This window comes from Rhododendron vialii, chromosome 13a (genome assembly GCF_030253575.1).
Source record: "Rhododendron vialii isolate Sample 1 chromosome 13a, ASM3025357v1".
NCBI lineage: Eukaryota > Viridiplantae > Streptophyta > Magnoliopsida > Ericales > Ericaceae > Rhododendron > Rhododendron vialii.
This window is the reverse complement of record NC_080569.1, coordinates 9,380,297-9,397,593: the sequence shown is the minus strand read 5'-3', so window position 1 is coordinate 9,397,593 and position 17,297 is coordinate 9,380,297. Positions and strand designations below refer to the sequence as shown.

Sequence of the window (17,297 nt, the reverse complement as noted above, 5' to 3'; positions counted from 1 at the left end):
TATGAAGTGTCTCATTTCTTGTGGTTCTAGCTATTGACAAATTAATGTTTGATTTCGAAGATTCAAATGGAACAAAAAAAAAAAAAGTGATTTTCACACCTCTTTTTACGATTTACACTCTCTTTTATGTCTTTGTTCTTATGAGTTTACTATCTGCCATTCTTTTAATACACTTTTTCACACTTTCAATGGTAACAATGTAAATTCATGTAGATGAAGACATAAAAAAGAGAGTGGGAATTGTTAAAAGGGGTGTGAAAATCATTTTTGCAAAAAAAAAAAAAAAAAACCCTAAAAAATTCTTGTTAGTTACATAATATCAGAGCCAAAAAAATGTGCTCAAGTGTGAAATAGAGATGCTCTAAGGCCACCAACTCAAAGCTTGCCTTGTTTTGCTCGTGCGTGGAAATATTGTGCTTCACGTGCTCCAACTAGAGATGACGGGGTTGTGCAACACTGCAACTGACCAAAGGTTCTCAAGTGAAGACACTAGTTTTGTGGGTTTTACATCCTTCGTTGGTTTTAATGAAAATATAGAGCAGCAAATCAACAATCGGAATCAGTATCCCCACCAGTAGGAAGAGCTAAAGCAGTGTCTGCGCTCCAATCCACATAAGTAGTAATGGCCGAAAAATAGATACCAAAATACCAAAATATCTTCCGCGACCTGCACACACTTTTTTTGTTTTGTTTTGTTACCAAGTGAGGGAACTCACGTGAGTTCATTTTGACGCGAAGCCCATGGCACACATACAGTAAAATAAGAACACCTCATTGTGTTGTCCCATTTTTTCATTTTCAATCATCACGATGTTTTGTTGTAGCTCAGAAAAGCAACTTATTAATCAAGAAAAGAAACCACACTCAAAACTATCTCAAGTTGATGTCTCAGCAGTCTAGATGAGAACCCTCAGCACTTCAAGCATCGGGGATGAATTTCCTGCAGCTCGATCATATCTCCTTGGAGATAACAGTTTGGTTGCATCTGAGATGACAATGCATCCATGTGTGGACTGTAATGGAGGATTTAAAGTGGAGTAGCTGAAGAAGGCAAAAAGTTGGGACACGGAATTATACACAACTGCACACCATCCTGTGTATTGGAATCACTCCTTACCACCACTCACCAAGTTTTTATCTGTTCGGCCCAACCAGTATAGGGCCGTATTGTCTTCCTTGTTACGCAAAAGAGCACCAAGATCAAGCACACAATGGCTATAGCATTACAAAAGAGCAAACTAATATAAGTATAAGAGACAAAATCAATTAATTTGCAATGCCTGGGTGATACTTCTCCAATCTACTTTTGTCTTCGCTCCATTAACGCGAAAAATGCAGGGTGAAACGGAATCAGCTGAATGCGAAGAACCAAATAATACACGTTCCTCCCCTTTTTATTGCAAATATATTGGACGTAGATCAAAGGAAACTTTTAAGTACAGTTACAATGCTCTGTGTCCAATGTTAGAAGTTAGAACCAGCAATGAGAAGGCATAGCCGGATTTGGTGAAGTGTTTGCAGTAGTAATCTAAATAGCAAATCTTCGCAAACCATAGATGAACCCAACAGAGCTTTCAGCAGTTTTCAAAAGCCATAACCACAACTAACAGAAGAGTCAGCAATTGTACATGCCATCAAATGAAGAACAAGATTCTTTTGTTTCAAGTCCATGACAAAGTACGTCCAATGCTTATTGACCCTGAGTCGTGGTAGGCTATATTTCTCACAGTGCAGAAGTATAACAGTATGTGCAACACAATACAATGAAACTACCTACCTTGCAATCATGTTTTCTCAATCCTTAAAGCGTACAGTAACAGGAGTAAGTAACCCATGCAATATCATGTTGGAAACATCTTTTGTAAAACACTATCAAATTGCCTATTATCCGGTAACCTGCAGCAGATTTCCCACATACAAGCAATCTTCTAAACATATAAACATTCACTGATATGCCCAGCAATGCAACTTTTATATACCATAGGAATATATCAACCATTATAGTCGCAAGCAAATACCAATCCATGAGAAAATTTGAATAGCAATTACAGCCACACAAACCCCAAACAAAATCAAACTACCACTTACCAGCACCAGTAACAAACAATTAACAAGCATACGTACAGGACGAGCAACAGATTTTCACCACAATTCAAAAAACTTTCTTATCTGTATGTACCAAATTTTAGCCATCTCATACCCATACCCCACAACGATGGAAAAGGGCAGCAAAAATATCAGATTAGACTTAAACCATACTTTCATTCCAAAACAAAGAAACCGTACTTACAAGAAACGTCCAATTCATACGAAATCGAAAGACAGAAAAAGAAGTCATAACACAGAAGATACTAAAACGATACCCTAACCCTAGTTTCCACCCCCAAATTCAAGAGCTAGTGAACTTGGTCACGGCCTTGGTGCCCTCAGACACGGCGTGCTTGGCCAATTCACCAGGCAACACAAGCCTCACCGCCGTCTGTATCTCCCGGGAAGTGATCGTGGGCTTCTTGTTGTACCTGGCCAGCCTGGACGCCTCCTGAGCCAGCTTCTCGAAGATATCGTTGATGAAGCTGTTCATGATCCCCATGGCCTTGCTCGAGATCCCTATATCGGGGTGGACCTGTTTCAGCACCTTGAAGATGTAGATCTTGTACGTCTCCACGCTCTTCTTCGACCTCTTCTTCTTCTTCTCGCCGGCCGCGGCGGAGGCGTCCTTGGGCAGCTTCTTCCCGGCCTTGGGCTTCTTCTCCGCCGGGGCCTTCTCTGCTGCGGGGGTCTTCTTCTCCTCCGCCGGCTTCTTCTCTGCGGGCTTCTTCTCGGCCTTGGGTGCCATTGAAATCAGGAGAGAGGGAGAATTTAGAGAGAGTATTTGGGATTGATGAGAGATTAAACGAGAGGCGACGGGAGTTTTTTGCGATGGAGAAACAAACGGGGAGGGTTTTGTATTTATAGGTGTATGTGATTTGTTTTGATTGGTTGGGTAGAGATTGACGCGGATGGGTGAGCTGGCAGTAGGGATCGCCGTTTATTTTTCTTTGTGGGAAAAGAGATAATCGACGGCTTTGTGGCAATGTGTGAGGGGTTGGTTGGTTTGTGGGTTAAATTGCGACTCGGATTGCTGACGTGGTGTGAGATGCTAAAGGATACCGACCAAAAGGGCCCCCGACCAACCGACGGCATGCTGGGTCACCGGACAGCTGATCCGAATTATTCAAAAATTTTAAAAAAAGACCGAGTGAGCCCACGTACATATATACGAGAAAAAATAAGGTGTTTGAATCGAACACCTACACACATTAGATGCCGTTAATTCTTGTGTGGGTCCACACGGTTATTTTTTTTTAGACTTATTAGACAGTTCGAATTAGCCGTCTGTGGTTGGAGTGGCCCGACGCGCCGTCTGTAACTGGTCGGGGTCCCTTTTGGTCGGTATCCTTAGTCTTATTGGGATCTAAAAGAGAGGAGAATAACTTTTAAAAAAAATGATAGGATCTACTTTTCGAAAATATAACGTAGTAAATAATAAGTCAGTGAACAAATTAGAGAATCAAAAAAGAGAATGACATCGGGACCACGAATTTGGACCATTCATTTACTTTCGTGGACACTGAATCTAGATCATTCATTTACTTTCGCGGACACTTTCATGGTTTGGATGTCATTGATTTGATACCAATCCTCTAAATTTTATCCACCGTTGATGTAAAACCTCATTTTTCCATCATAGCCCATTGTGGGCCCCACTGAGCATCTAGTAGTTTAATCTGGACCGTTTATATTTTTGAACCCGCAAAGTGGTACTGCCTTGCAAAAAAAAAGCTTGATCGGACATCGATAAATATATTAAAATTTGAATTTTGGTTTATTAAAAGATGGTATGATTTTGTCAGTAATTTTGTTCATTTTACAAAACAAAATTGATTTTTTGATATAACGATTGATGTCCAATCAAGTTTATTTTTTCGTGGATACACTACTACGTATGCCCTACAAGATAAACTATTCAAATTAACAATAAACACGCAGAAGAACCCAAAAGACGATGGTGGAAAAGCGGAGGTTTTCAACGGCGGTGGAAAGAATTGAATGTCAAAAGGGTGATAATTAGAGTTCGCTTTGGGTCTCTAGACACAACCTTTTTCTGTGCACACGATCCTAAATAAGTTTTGTTATTTCAATTATTATTCTCATTTTTCTATCCATCTCTTTCAACTCATTATCCCAAAAACTTTTCTCAAAATCCAAACCAAATAAAGCCCAGTGGGGTTATAGCTGTAAATTGGACCGGCCCAATAAGCCACATGGTTGCAATAGCCAGCCCACGCCGCGTGCCATCAAATATAGGTCCCTCGTTCTATCCATCCACACACTTTTTTATTTTGTGTTTTCTCACGTGAATTTACTACATTATCTTTTGATGCGTGATCAGATAAATTAATGAGAGCATAAAATGATAAATTTATATATTTTTTTTAAACAGGCAATACCATATATCAAAGCCCTAAGGGGCAGTACATAAATCATCAAAAGATAAAGCCGTGAACCAAATCTACCACAAACTAGACAATGGCACCTACTGCAAATGCAAGCCGGTGAAAAGTCAGGACATAAGAACCCGTCACGTAAAACAATAATTTCATGTGAATAAAAAACACATGAAAAATAAAGTACGGATGATAAAAAAGAAAGTGCAATTGATAATTTCATGAACTATGTGTGTGTTACTTTACTAACTGGGCTACCGCTCAATTTCTTTTTCTATGAAAAAAAGAGTGCAATTTCTTTTACTCCTTGAGTTGCAGGGAATAATTCCAAATAATTGCATCTTGCATCATTTCCATATTTTGAGGTTTTAATGCTTACTACGGTAAAATCTAGTGAGCCCTGCAAGTTAAAAAGAACCAATAAAAGTGAGGATAATATTCACTCTCATTTGGTAAGAGTGAACAAAATCGAACTCCATTTATATGGTCCAATTCATCGGTTTCTCTTCATATGGTCCTTTCTTAAAAAAAAATGAAACAAATGTTACTCGATGTCCTCAGTATTGCTCGATTATAAGACGCACAACAGAACACGACGGAAAGCTTCCACCAGTAAACTTTCCCATTCCACATTAAAATTTTGAATCCATGGTTCTATCTTTTTTTTTATCGGTAAAAGTAACATTTAATTAAGGGAAAAGAAATTCCAATCAAGATTGAAAAGTACAGCCAGACGGGACAAAACCCAATCACACCTATTAGGACAAAGCCCATTACACCTGTTGACTTATATTCGTGGTTCTATCTTTGCCACACTGGGTTTTTACTTTTTACAGGGAACCGATGAATCTGAATTGCTGAATTGCTTACATTCACTTTGATCGACTTCTGCTTCAACATATTCTTACATGCAACAGAAAAAAACATTTGATTGGGAAAAACTGTCGAGAAGAGAATCTAATTTTCACATAAAACCACACCCGGAAAACTAAGCTACACAATAAAACAATACTGCACCAGTATCTATTCAAATAGAAACCTTGAACATTGGGTGTGACCAGATGTTTATGCGTTTAATCCACCTTCTTCCAATGCAGTTCAAAAAAGATGCTCCAAAAGTATTTGTGAGAAAATCGTTGTATGAGAAGCATGAGAAGCGGGAAAGGTCCTCAGTTCTGCATATATATGTACACGTGGTATACAAACCTGGAAAACAAAAACACCCATTTAAACCGTATACCAATATAACACGGCATCACTAGTCCCATCTTCTTGGATTGTAACTTCTTTCATACCTTAGAGAAATCATAATTGTTCAAAACTCCGCTTATCACGGCAACGACAAATCACACTTATTCTTGTACATGCCTCAGAGATAATAGCGTAACATGACAGTGAGCGTGGAGAGACATAAGTAACAACTAGCATGAGACATGATACTGGTGTTTTAGTTAGTCATTTACTTAGATCCTTATTAAACCAATGCCTTCGTCCTGGGCAGAAATTTATCTACAATTTTAGGAAAATCTTAAAGGATTAGCAACCCTGAGGAAAAAAATAAAACAAGAATTTGGACCAAGGAAATGAACAGGAAAAAGTTTAAGTTAACAGGAAGTTGCATATACTGTACCAATGAAATTAACACGAAGCTGCATTAATAATAGTCAGAAAAAATTTCAAGAAGAATTTGCACCTCACCCTCCGGGGGAGTTCCTTTGTTCATTTCCAAAGAGGTTGAAACTATTGCTAATTTCTTGCCGTGCAAAGTCTAATCAGTACTTGTTTCTAATCCCCATTTTATATGCTTATATGACCATACTTCCAAGCCTTACTACTTTAATAACCCAAAGACAGTCACAATCCCCAATTTCTACCTTCCCCCTGAGCTTCCTCTGTTGTTTTGCATCCTCTCGCCTTACATATTATGTCGGGTCCAAGAGATACTCCTGGATTTTAAACTAGAAGTCCTAAGCTTTTGATAATTCTAAAAGGTTCATATAATAGTAGTGGTAATTGCAGTAGAAATAGCCAATTGATGAAAGTAGGCAGGGTTGAATAAATGGCTCATATTTTGCATGCTACAAAGTTATGGTAAGCCATGTGATTGTCAATGGCTGTTGACAGTGCATATGGCATCCAATGCAAACGGAGATAGTTTGGAAGGCTATAACTACAAGTTTTTTTCAAGACCAAGGGGGAAATATTCCCACTGACTTCAATTCTCTTTTGAAATAGTCGTGTATTTTCTGTTGAACATGTATGGTGGCCGGCTGCCAAAACCACCTTCATGCTTCAACCAGAAGATATTAAGCTAAAAAAATAGCATTATTTGATTTGTTTACGGACATCTAAGTGAGTAGAAAGAAAATTTTCATACAACCATATACATGCACCCTGTAGTTGTTATCAGTTTTCATCAGGGTTTCAAATTGCGGTATCACGAAATGTATGGTATCGGTGATACGGCCATGTATCGGCCGATATCGGACCGTATTGGGCTGATATGCAAGTATATAACAGTATCGGACGTCCAAAATCCTGTTACGTAATGGCCAATACGATATTTGACAGCCTCTATTTAAAACCCTGGTTGTCATTAAACAAAATCATTGATCAAAGGGAAGTGAAAAAAGGGTTGTTCTCTTTACCTTAGAAAGGCAGAGCCGGATGGCTTTCAGGATTGTATATTCCTGCAAGGAAAGCGATTAGGACCCAGAAAACTAGGACGGCTATCACAGAAGCTCGCAATGCCTGGTCACAATTGCCATTCATGTGCATATTTGTCAGATTACTTTGACGAGGTGATGGTATGTCCTCACAACCGTTGACATCTGCTTTTCTCTCAGTTTTGCTGGTGTTGTTTATTTGACGGAGTCTGATATTGCAAATGAGGCGGTTTGAGCATCTCTCACACGTGCATGTGCCACCAAGATATGATGGGAGTGTCTGAAAGTTCTCCGCGAGAATCTTCTGGTACATCTCCCCTACAATTTTAAGCTTTTCTCGAGTGCCAGGTTTCAAAACCTGAAGGAAAGAGCCAAAAGCCTTATATGGATGTAAACAGAAACCCAAGCTTTCGAAAAACGAATGGTTTCAAATCATAATATCTAGAAAATGGAAAAAGAAGGTGAAAAAATAGCACAGTCCCCATGAAACGAAGAAGCTTACTTTGGTTACAGCGTGTGCAATAACTCGAACAACTGGAGGAACCCGTATGACAAACACAAAGCCAAGACGACCAGGGAAGTGCTCTTGAAAAATCGAAAAACATGATCTCATCATTTGCATGGGAAATCTCAGAGGTGACAACCCTTGACAATCCACCAATACAGTAATTCGAGGATTTCCAGGGTTAACCAGATGTAGAATCCCATGCTCTACCTGAGAAACTGAAATTCCAACAATTAACTCCTTGAGCATGTTTCTAAGACTTCATTTGAAATTGTCAGTGAGTATAAGTAGTTGTCTTCTTGGTCAATTTTCCACATTTGGACATTCTTTTAAAACAGAGAATACATTTTCCATAAATCCGAAGTAAAAATGCATTTTCACACTAAACAGATTGATGTGCATGATGCAAAATCCATCGGTCCCACTCCCACCCCTTTTACTTCCATAAATGTTGGAGAGAACATTGAAAGTCAATTAAATTCAACTAACACAATCTTGAGTTGAGAAAGAAGAGGCTCAGAGGGTGTGACAAAATTTCCTTTGGTAGTAGGCTCAGTCATAAAGTGCCAAGACAAGCTGATTAAGGCAAGAAGGCTGACTGCTGAGATTTTTATGATGGTAGAATAGAGGCGTATAATTCCCCATTCAGAATGAAGCCCAACAAATTACTAGAAGGACATACCAACAGCTTGAAGAAAGCGAGGTCTTTCATGAGACGACAAGCTGCTGAAAGCTAGACCGAGCCTTACAATAAGGCAGGGCCTGCAGTTCACATCAACTCCATGCCAGAAGACCATATTCGACCACATCTCAAGTTCTTGTCCTGAAAGAATGTAAAAAGTCTTTCTCCAGAGGATTGTCTTCTTAACAGACGATAGCAAGCACGGTAGATCACAATTTACATCAATATAGAATCTGTGAAGTTCGTCCTCATTAATTCTGCACAAAACACAATGACGTCATGCTCCTGTTCAACAAGAGAAGCCCAGAAACTCAACTATAAATATGCCAGATAGATAATGTCACGTGGAATCCCTATAGTTGCTGAGGGTCACAGAACTAATTTCCACAAAAGGTTTTGTCCAGTAAAATAAGCCCAAAATCCTCCAGTGCTCCACTGAATTCATCTATTAAAAGTAAAAGTGTAAATTGAGGAAGTAGCTAGAAGCAGAGAGGGAGTAATTGGGATAATAAGTGAAAGGTTTGGTTGCTGTGATGTTGGTCTAAATCTCTTGAGATGGTGTACTAGAGTACGTTAGTAGATTTTCTGAAGGCTTACTCTTCTATAACCAAGTGCAATGACACTGCCTGAGCAAATCCACATTCTGCCGAGTCGGCCGATAGACTCTTCTATTATTCCCAAAGGAAATGACATAGAAATGGGTGCCTTGTACATATACTTCTCCCAAGATTAATTAATTAGCAAAACATTACTAGCTTTCCTTTCACTACTGCTGTCCACAGATAATTTTTCTAAGGAGTTCTTTCTTTTCTGAGTAATGTGGCACTGTTGAATCACCTTTCTGGTAAATTAATACCCTGCTTTTCCAGCTCTTCATAGACTTGAGACAACCAATTTGTAGATGATTGACAACTTTGAGGAGCTTCATCAAGAACACTGCAAAGTACATCAGTAAAGCAACAAGTCAAAACACGAAAAGTCAAGGCAAAATAAGAAAAAATGAGAACATAAGCTGCTGGATGGACCCTTGAGAAAAGTTGGCCTTGCCAAAAACAAATATTTAAGCTCCATGGAGAAAAAATGTTCATACAACACAAGATGTGAAATAAAGAGACATGAATAGTGACACTGAAAGCCTGTTGTCAAGTTATTATGTCTGAAATGCATGTTGTCAACATTTCAAATCTTGGGAAATGCCCCTTCTAAAATAACATAATAAGATGCACGCCCTCTTCTGCTTCATGCGTTCCATTAAGAATGCCAAAGTATTACTGTGAACCCAATATATTGTCCATCACCAATTTTTTTCTGGAGAGTCATAAGAAGTGAAATTACTTTCTAAATTCTCCATGTTTCTTTATACCTCGTATCAAGAGTAGACTGCGCTGAAGGTAACTCCGAATTTGATTCTGAAGATGCCTGAGAATAATTGACGCCCTGGGAATCCTCAACAGCGTCAGAGGTGATGTTGCGACGCCCCGGTTGATCAGAGAATGCAGTTGCAATCGAAAGGACAAATAATGGCCTCGATAATGTCTGCCCACATAGGTATGTCGCATCAATTAATGGCCAAATTCAACAGAAATTTCCAGATAAACAAGCAGATAAAACTATTGTTCTGTACAATGCATAAGCTGAACCATACTGATATCATAGGAATCGTACTGCATGACATGTGGCTCACAAGAACCATAAACCATTGACTAAATCATTGAAGAAGAAAATCGGAACAAATAGCACGAAGCACATTCAGATGTATGTTGATCGAGAAATAAAACATTTTGTTTTTCTTTGAACCATTTATCTTTATATTCAGTTCATGGAATGAACTATTGCCCAATATACTTCAAAATCCAAAGTCCATTCCGAAGTCATATCTCATCCTTTGAATAAAATGACCAAATTTAAAATCAATTTGACTCGAGAGTATCTAGAGATAATAAAAATCAGGTGGTCAACCATAACAGACAGCATTGACCGGAGAAGTGAAGTGCCCCGCTGGCCATGCCCCAACAAGATGGCAACTTTTACATGATCCCAAAAAATAAATAGAATTATGTCCTTTCCACAAATCTGTAAAACAGCCCTTGAGTTATGTGGGTTTCAAGGAGGCCTTGCCAACTATAGTTTCGACTTGTGACTTTCTGTGGAAGATAGAAAACAAGGAAAACACAAGCTTAGAATACAAATCAAACCATATATGACAAACTTATGAAATGTGTCATAAGGTAGCATCACAAAGCAAATTCAAGCAAAAGCTTAAGACAATGACAATCTACGGAAGGCATCAGCACGCTTCTAACAACTGTGATACCACTTATTTACATCAGTTCATGTGTTGGACATAATGCACCTTGAGAAGCTTACATGAAGATGCATGAGATAACATGAAGGGTGTGTGCAGATATTGCCAGATATAAATTAACATATACTGATCTCAGTCATGCAAAAACTAACCTGCATGCTACTTATCAAACCCTTGAAAGGAGCCCATCTTTGGATCCACCTCAATGGTGGATAGCAGAGAGCTTGCAGCGCCTGAATACCACACCATACAACTGGACATCTTGCCTTTGAAAACCTCCGCAGTGTCTCTAGTGCAGCAACCTTGATTAAAAACAATGCTGCATCACCAGCAGTACTGCTCATTCTGATATGATTGAAGGGAACTGTATTCCTTGTAGGATTCTGCAAGCCCGACTTAAGGCTAGATGCAATCAAACATCTTTTAGAAGTATTTTTATTGTTGATGACATTAGCCACCTCAGAGCCTTTTCTTGAACCAGGGTGGTCAAATGAGTCTCCCATTGAAAAAGGTAACAATTGTTATCCCAGATGGCGGACAAACTATGATGCAATATAGTGCAAGAAAAAGGCAAATAAAGGTCCGCAACTATAGATATTTATGCCGGACCAGTAGATCTCTCATAAGCGCATTGGCTGACCGTTGGAGGGTGACAATCTGGCTATCGTGACCTCAATCGGTGAAGCTCTTTCGGATATCAACCTGTTGACAGGAAAGACAAGATAAGCATTTGTTTGAGCCAATGATGCAGATCATGACCTTCCTACAAAATAGAAATTTAGCATCTGCCATTCAAAGGTGCCATAGTCCAAAATACATTATTTACTCATTTTTATCCATATGTGCGGTCGCTATACATTCGACACACACACATACAGATTAATACAAAACATTATGTAGTGGGCCCAACCCTGCGACGGGCTTGGGCTGAACCCGTCCCGGATTGTATCTGCCAAGGTGGGCGGACGAGACCCTAACTGGTGAGATGGGCAGAATGGTAGTCGGCCGTCCCGACGGCCCACCAGTTGAACGGCCAGGTGAGAGTCCAGGATCTGTCTGGTGGAGGGTCGGTCCTGGCCGAGACGGTGCACTCGACCCAGACGAAGACCTGGGACTTAGTACGAGATATTTCTAGAGATAGCACGTGGAGGCCATGTGATGGCCAGTCGTCACCATGACGTCACGTAACTGACCGAGGCGGTTACGTGTGACGTCAGGCGCGTACCGTGGACTCTTAACTTGGAGAGCAAGTACGAACCGTCTATATAAGCCAAGGGATAAACCTAGAGAAGGTACACTGTTCCTAATAGTTCTATAGTACTTCTCGTCCGGCGAGTCAGCCTGACGGCGCTAATTGGTTGTTTCCTATGAAGCACCGACACCCCTAGACGTCGAAGAATCGCAGTGTCAGGACACGGGGACATGGTGGGACACCTAGGAAATACGTACGGGACACGCCACGTGGCGTGTCCCATATTTTAATATTAAATTTTGAGGGGGACACCGATGGGGACACGGCAGAGGCCAAACTGCAATTTTTTTAAAATTTTGGGGGCCAAACTGTAATTTTTGAAAAATTGGGGGTCAAACTGTAATTTTTTTTAAAAAATTTGGGGCCAAATTATAATTTTTTTAAATTTTTGGGTGTTAAACTATAATTAATTAATTATATATATATATATATATATATATATATATATAAATAAATAAATATACACGTGGCGTGTCCCCCGACGTGTCCGTGTCCCCATTTTTTTAGAATTCCCGTGTCCTGGTGTCGGTTTCGGTGTCCGTGTCCGTGTCCGTGCATCATAGGTTGTTTCTCTTGCAGAGTGACGTGAGGAAGAAGGAGAGGACGGTCAGATTTACCAGGAGACCCAATTCAAACCATCACCACAGTGACCCCACATACTAGATCAAGTACTGGTTCTTTTATACTACCTCCGTCCCAAAATTCATGTCCCGTCTGCAAAACAATGACTTCAAAATACTACAAGAAAAATTCCAACTTTTTTCATAAATTCAAGAACTCATGGATATCTAGTAAATTGTTGAAAAAAAGTTTGAATTTTTCTTGGAAAATTTGTATTATTTTTAAGTGCTCATTTTGCGGACTGGACATTTATTTTGGGACGGAAGTAGTTTTATTTAAATTTAAGCAAAAAAGAAACAGAGATGAATAGCACATTGTCCAATAATTTAAACCATCACTAAGTGGAAATATAGTACTGGGGTAGAATGTGATGAACAGGTAATTACTAACTTCGAACGGAAATTATACGAAGTACTACCAGGCTACCTAAGTCACGGTGGAAGAGACCTTCCGAAAAAGAGGGTCAGTACAAATGTTGAGAATCACTACACTGTAATGTGGAGAATGACAAACAATACACGACAACGGACAACAAGAAACAAGCACATCGTGGAAAAATAGAGCAACGGACAACAAGAAACAAGCACATCGTGGAAAAATAGAGCATACACCAGCAGCCAACAGATGACACGAGATTATTAAATCATGAATGATAGTGAGACCAAGTGTGTACGTACATGACCGTGAGGAAAGTTTGGGGAAAATGACTGCTCAAAACTTTGTTTTTCTATTCTTTTCTCACTTTCTTTCCAAACCAAACAAGGGGAGGGAATTTTTCTAAATTTTCCCTTCTCTTCCTTTCTTTTTCCCTAATATCCAACAAACTCTAATGAGTGTTTGGAAGTTGTGGAAAGAAATGGAAGTGAGGGAAAATTAAACTTTTTTTTCCTCTCTAGTTTGGTTGTTGGTAGAAAGGTGAAAAGTAGAGAAGAAGAAATTATACATAATTTTTCTCGAAACTTTTTCTACCTTCTTGCCTCCTAATTACTTTCCTTCTTCTCTCTTCCTTTCCTCGATTTCCAAACGGACAAAAGCATCAAACCCCAAATCAAGGCAAGGATGCCATCCTCCCAATTAGAATTCTATCATACTTTCACCTCCTAAACATTTCCAGATGAAATTAAATAGTTCAAATAAAAACTCTAATTCATTGACCAAAACAGAATGAATTCGAGGCTTTCATCCGCACTGCAAAATCAGCACCTAACACGCCGAATAGCAGTTTCGTGTAAAGAATTACCGTCCGAATAGCAGTTTTCAATATATAAACAATCATACGAACAAATACATATACACACAAAGATTAAGAATTAAGAAAATGGATCAATGCAAATTGCAAAACCATTTCTTTGGGAAGCGAAACGAAAATGCTGAGTAGGAATAAATCGGAGAAGTATACAGGTCGAATTGAAAAACAAATAGATCGTGGAGACTAGACTCTTACCGGGAGAAGTTGGATTTATTGAGTGACGGGGATCGAATTTTGGTGGATCGATCCCAGCTTTGGGAGAAAGCCGTCGCACTTTTTCACAGTGTGGCCTTCTGGTGATGATTAGTTGGAAACTCAATTTAACTCATTGGAGAGAGAGAGAGAGAGAGAGAGAGAGAGAGAGAGGAGGCCCACGCTGACGGTGGAGATGAATTGGACCCATGGTCAACAGGTGGATAAACAGTGCTGTGTTGTTTGGTTCCGTGACGTCTGGCATGATTAAAACAGTTGAGAGGGAGAAGTGCTCGAATATGCGAAATTATATGGCATCTAATTCCCTTCTGGTAATAATAAAATAATGTACCCTAATAAATACTTTATGTGATGACTATGGTGACAATGATTACACAACTACAAGTGGAATTCCCCTTTGTTCGGTTTCAATATTTGAAAAATATTTTTCATGTAATGAAAAGAAAGATAAAAAAATTTATTGAAAAATGTGCAGAGAAATAAATGAGTTTCTTAAAGATGAGAACCAAACAAAGTATATGTTTCTACCATATTCTTTTTAAGATTTTCTCTTCCTTCGTCCCAATTTAACAGTTCTTTTTTTAAGTTCGTGCTATTTTTCAATATACAGGTAAAATCAAATGGATAGATTTGTTCAGACACATCATGAGAGATTTGTTCGGACGCATCATTAGCAGCTCATTGAATGAGGAACGGAAATATCGTAGTATATGGTTTAATTTGATTGAGAAAATTTTGTCACCTCTTTTTTTTTTTCAAATTGTGACAATGAATTGTCAACAATGACGAACACAAGAAAAGCAACGAAAATGTGCAAATACAAAACACAGAGGGCGCATAAAATCACCAGTGAAAATAACGGAGGAGACGTCCGACCGTAACTTCGATACGTATCATTGCACAATTCTAGTATTCTCATCTAATCAATTGTCCTTTTTGTCCGGGGAAGAACTCATTACATTACATATCCAGAAAGTAGATTTAGCCAGATGGAAAACTACATACTCCTCCACAAGCTAACAATAAACAGAAATCAAAGGATCCTCCCAGAAAACATAAGAGAAATAAAACCAAAAGAAAATGAAATAGAAAGCCCAGTGCTAAAGAACTACGGTCTAGCAAGACAACTAGCCATAAAACGTCCAACTCGAATTTAAAACGGAGCCATCTAATTAACGGTCTGCTGGTAGGGCAATGGCTCTAACGGTACATTTCCATCCTGCTGCTCCGTAATCTCGTACTCCACAGGTGACTCATTGTATTCCACATTATCCTCAATACTTAGCGTAAAATGTCAAAACCACCAAAAGAAGCACCATGAGTGAAAAGCACTCGGTAAGACACTCGAAACTACCCATTTACTAAGAATTACTCATGCATCACGTAGATAACAAAAATTTATCAGTGCATGATAACTTTAACAATTCAATATTACTCCAATATATTCAACATAATCATCCTCCATTCACAAGGGTTCACAAATTCACAAAGTATATTTAATAATCACAACATGTGATTCAATATCTCAACTCAAGTCACCACACTAAATGGCATTAGTTCCATCCACAAATAGACAATCTATTAGGTGGGAGTCCACCATGCCTAACTCATAGGCCCGTGGCACGGCTTTAAAACCTTTGGGAATATTTGTGCATTAGCTCAAGACCCATGCCGATTAGAAAACGTTCCAAACCCCAGGTTTCGCGACAACCACATTACGAGGCCCATAAGTCTAAGTCCAAGTGTTCAACCACTTAATTCACGTAAAATAGACAACAAGCAGTAAATTTCACGACAAATTGAAAGTTCAGAACTTTGATTACTAAAAATAGTAGACTGATTCTAAAAATCCATTGTCAAATTTGGATCAACTTTTATGTTTATTGGAAAGCCTAATTTTCATTTTAAACGAGGTAAAAAGGAGTTTCAAAAAATAGAAGCGATTGTTTTCATAACTGCACAATGCGCCCACCTTCAGAAAATCATAACTAAAGCTGTCGATATTTAATCGAGATGAAGGTTATGTGAAAATCACTTAGAATTCTGTTACCTACAAAATTATGTGTTCTATTCGAAGTGTAATTCCTTTATTAAATAAGGTAAAAACGGGGAGAGAGAGAGAGAGATTCCTTTATTAAATAAGGTAAAAACGGAGAGAGAGAGAGAGAGGTCTTAACAAATTTGACTCGCTCTTGATTTGGTTAAGTACTTGAGTAGAACTCAATTTGATATGGGTTTGAGTCTTGAGTGGTATTTTGGTAATATACTTTTTGTGAGAATAACAACAATTATTCTAAGGCTCTGTTCCAGAAATTTTCTTAAAAAATAAGTACTTATTTTGGAACTTCTCAAAGAAAAATAAGAAGGGTTGTTTCAGAAAACTCAAATAAGCAGTTTATTTCACATTTTCAAACTCAAAAATAAAGTAAATGAAAAATAAATTTGCAATTTTTTTTGCACCGTATTAAAAATCTCAATGAGATCTATCAAATAAGATCCATATTGATAGGAAAATTATTTGCGTAAACACATAATTTTTGAGTTTAAAGTTGCCTCAACCAAAAAATAAGTACTTACTTCTTATTTTGTGGAACAAGCCTTATTATTGAACAAAAAATAAGAACTTATTCAAGTTCTGGAACGGGACCTAATTTTCTTGCAAAACTTTTATCATAATTAAATAAGTTTAAGTAATGAGTTCAGAGAGATAAAGAAAGAAATAAAATTAATAATTAAAAAAATAGAGTAATAATTGAAGAAATATATAAAGTAATGATTGAAAATAAAATAAAAACAAAGTAAAATTTAGAAAAGGCCTTATTCGTTTAACATATTTACTTTGTTTTAACTTTGTTTTTTAATCATTACCTTATATCTTTTCCCAATCATTATCCTATTTCTTCAATAATTAATTTTATTTCTCTCTCTATCTCTATCCAATCATTACCCTTCTCTCCAGTCATTACTCTATTTCTCTCTCCACTCACTACCAAAACTAAAATACCCAAAATTACTAAACGAACAAGGCTTATTTTTCCCCTAGTTTATTGATTTTGAGTTAATGAGCAAGGATAAGATGGTAAATTTCTCAGACTGTAAACTTCCCGCCGAAAAGTGTCAAGTCGGAAAGCCATCGGCTCCCGAAAAGTGTCAAGTCGGAAAGCCATCGGCCCATCGCCGATTAAAAGGGCTTCTTAAGTGTTGAAGCCGAAGGCTCAGTTTTTGGGGATTTGATCCAATGGCTCAAATTCATGTACAATCCTGAAGAGTAGTTGTGCTTTTATCTCTCCCTCTGTTTCTCTACAAACTGTGTGTGT

At 38.3% G+C, this 17,297-nt stretch overlaps 2 protein-coding genes across 3 annotated transcripts; both read right to left on the bottom strand.

The window, feature by feature from the left end:
• Positions 1–2,242: 2,242 nt before the first annotated feature.
• On the bottom strand, positions 2,243–2,933 carry LOC131314768 (probable histone H2B.1). The gene has a single exon (XM_058343611.1). The coding sequence runs from the start codon at positions 2,834–2,836 to the stop codon at positions 2,390–2,392; it is 447 nt and encodes a 148-aa protein (XP_058199594.1). The 5' UTR covers positions 2,837–2,933; the 3' UTR covers positions 2,243–2,389.
• Positions 2,934–5,331: 2,398 nt separating this feature from the next.
• On the bottom strand, positions 5,332–14,195 carry LOC131313524 (uncharacterized). 2 transcript variants are annotated; one of them, XR_009196228.1, is made up of 9 exons: positions 13,963–14,195; positions 10,798–11,347; positions 9,704–9,876; positions 9,178–9,276; positions 8,341–8,597; positions 7,656–7,876; positions 7,136–7,511; positions 6,362–6,433; positions 5,332–5,693 (listed from the first exon to the last, which is right to left on the bottom strand). XR_009196228.1 is itself a non-coding variant. In XM_058341871.1 (8 exons), the coding sequence occupies exons 2-7, from the start codon at positions 11,146–11,148 to the stop codon at positions 7,137–7,139; spliced, it is 1,476 nt and encodes a 491-aa protein (XP_058197854.1). In that variant the 5' UTR covers positions 11,149–11,347; positions 13,963–14,195; the 3' UTR covers positions 5,332–5,693; position 7,136. The 2 variants fall into 2 exon arrangements, 1 of the variants encoding a protein (XP_058197854.1); XM_058341871.1 differs by lacking the exon at positions 6,362–6,433.
• Positions 14,196–17,297: the final 3,102 nt, after the last annotated feature.

Coding starts and splice junctions, on each gene's coding strand:
- LOC131313524 (XM_058341871.1), bottom strand. CDS start 11,148: ATGGGAGACTCATTTGACCACCCTGGTTCAAGAAAAGGCTCTGAGGTG. Junction 7,877..8,340: donor TCGCTTTCTTCAAGCTGTTG/GTATGTCCTTCT, acceptor TTGGAATTTCAG/TTTCTCAGGTAGAGCATGGG. Junction 7,512..7,655: donor TTGCACACGCTGTAACCAAA/GTAAGCTTCTTC, acceptor TCTTTCCTTCAG/GTTTTGAAACCTGGCACTCG.
- LOC131314768 (XM_058343611.1), bottom strand. CDS start 2,836: ATGGCACCCAAGGCCGAGAAGAAGCCCGCAGAGAAGAAGCCGGCGGAG.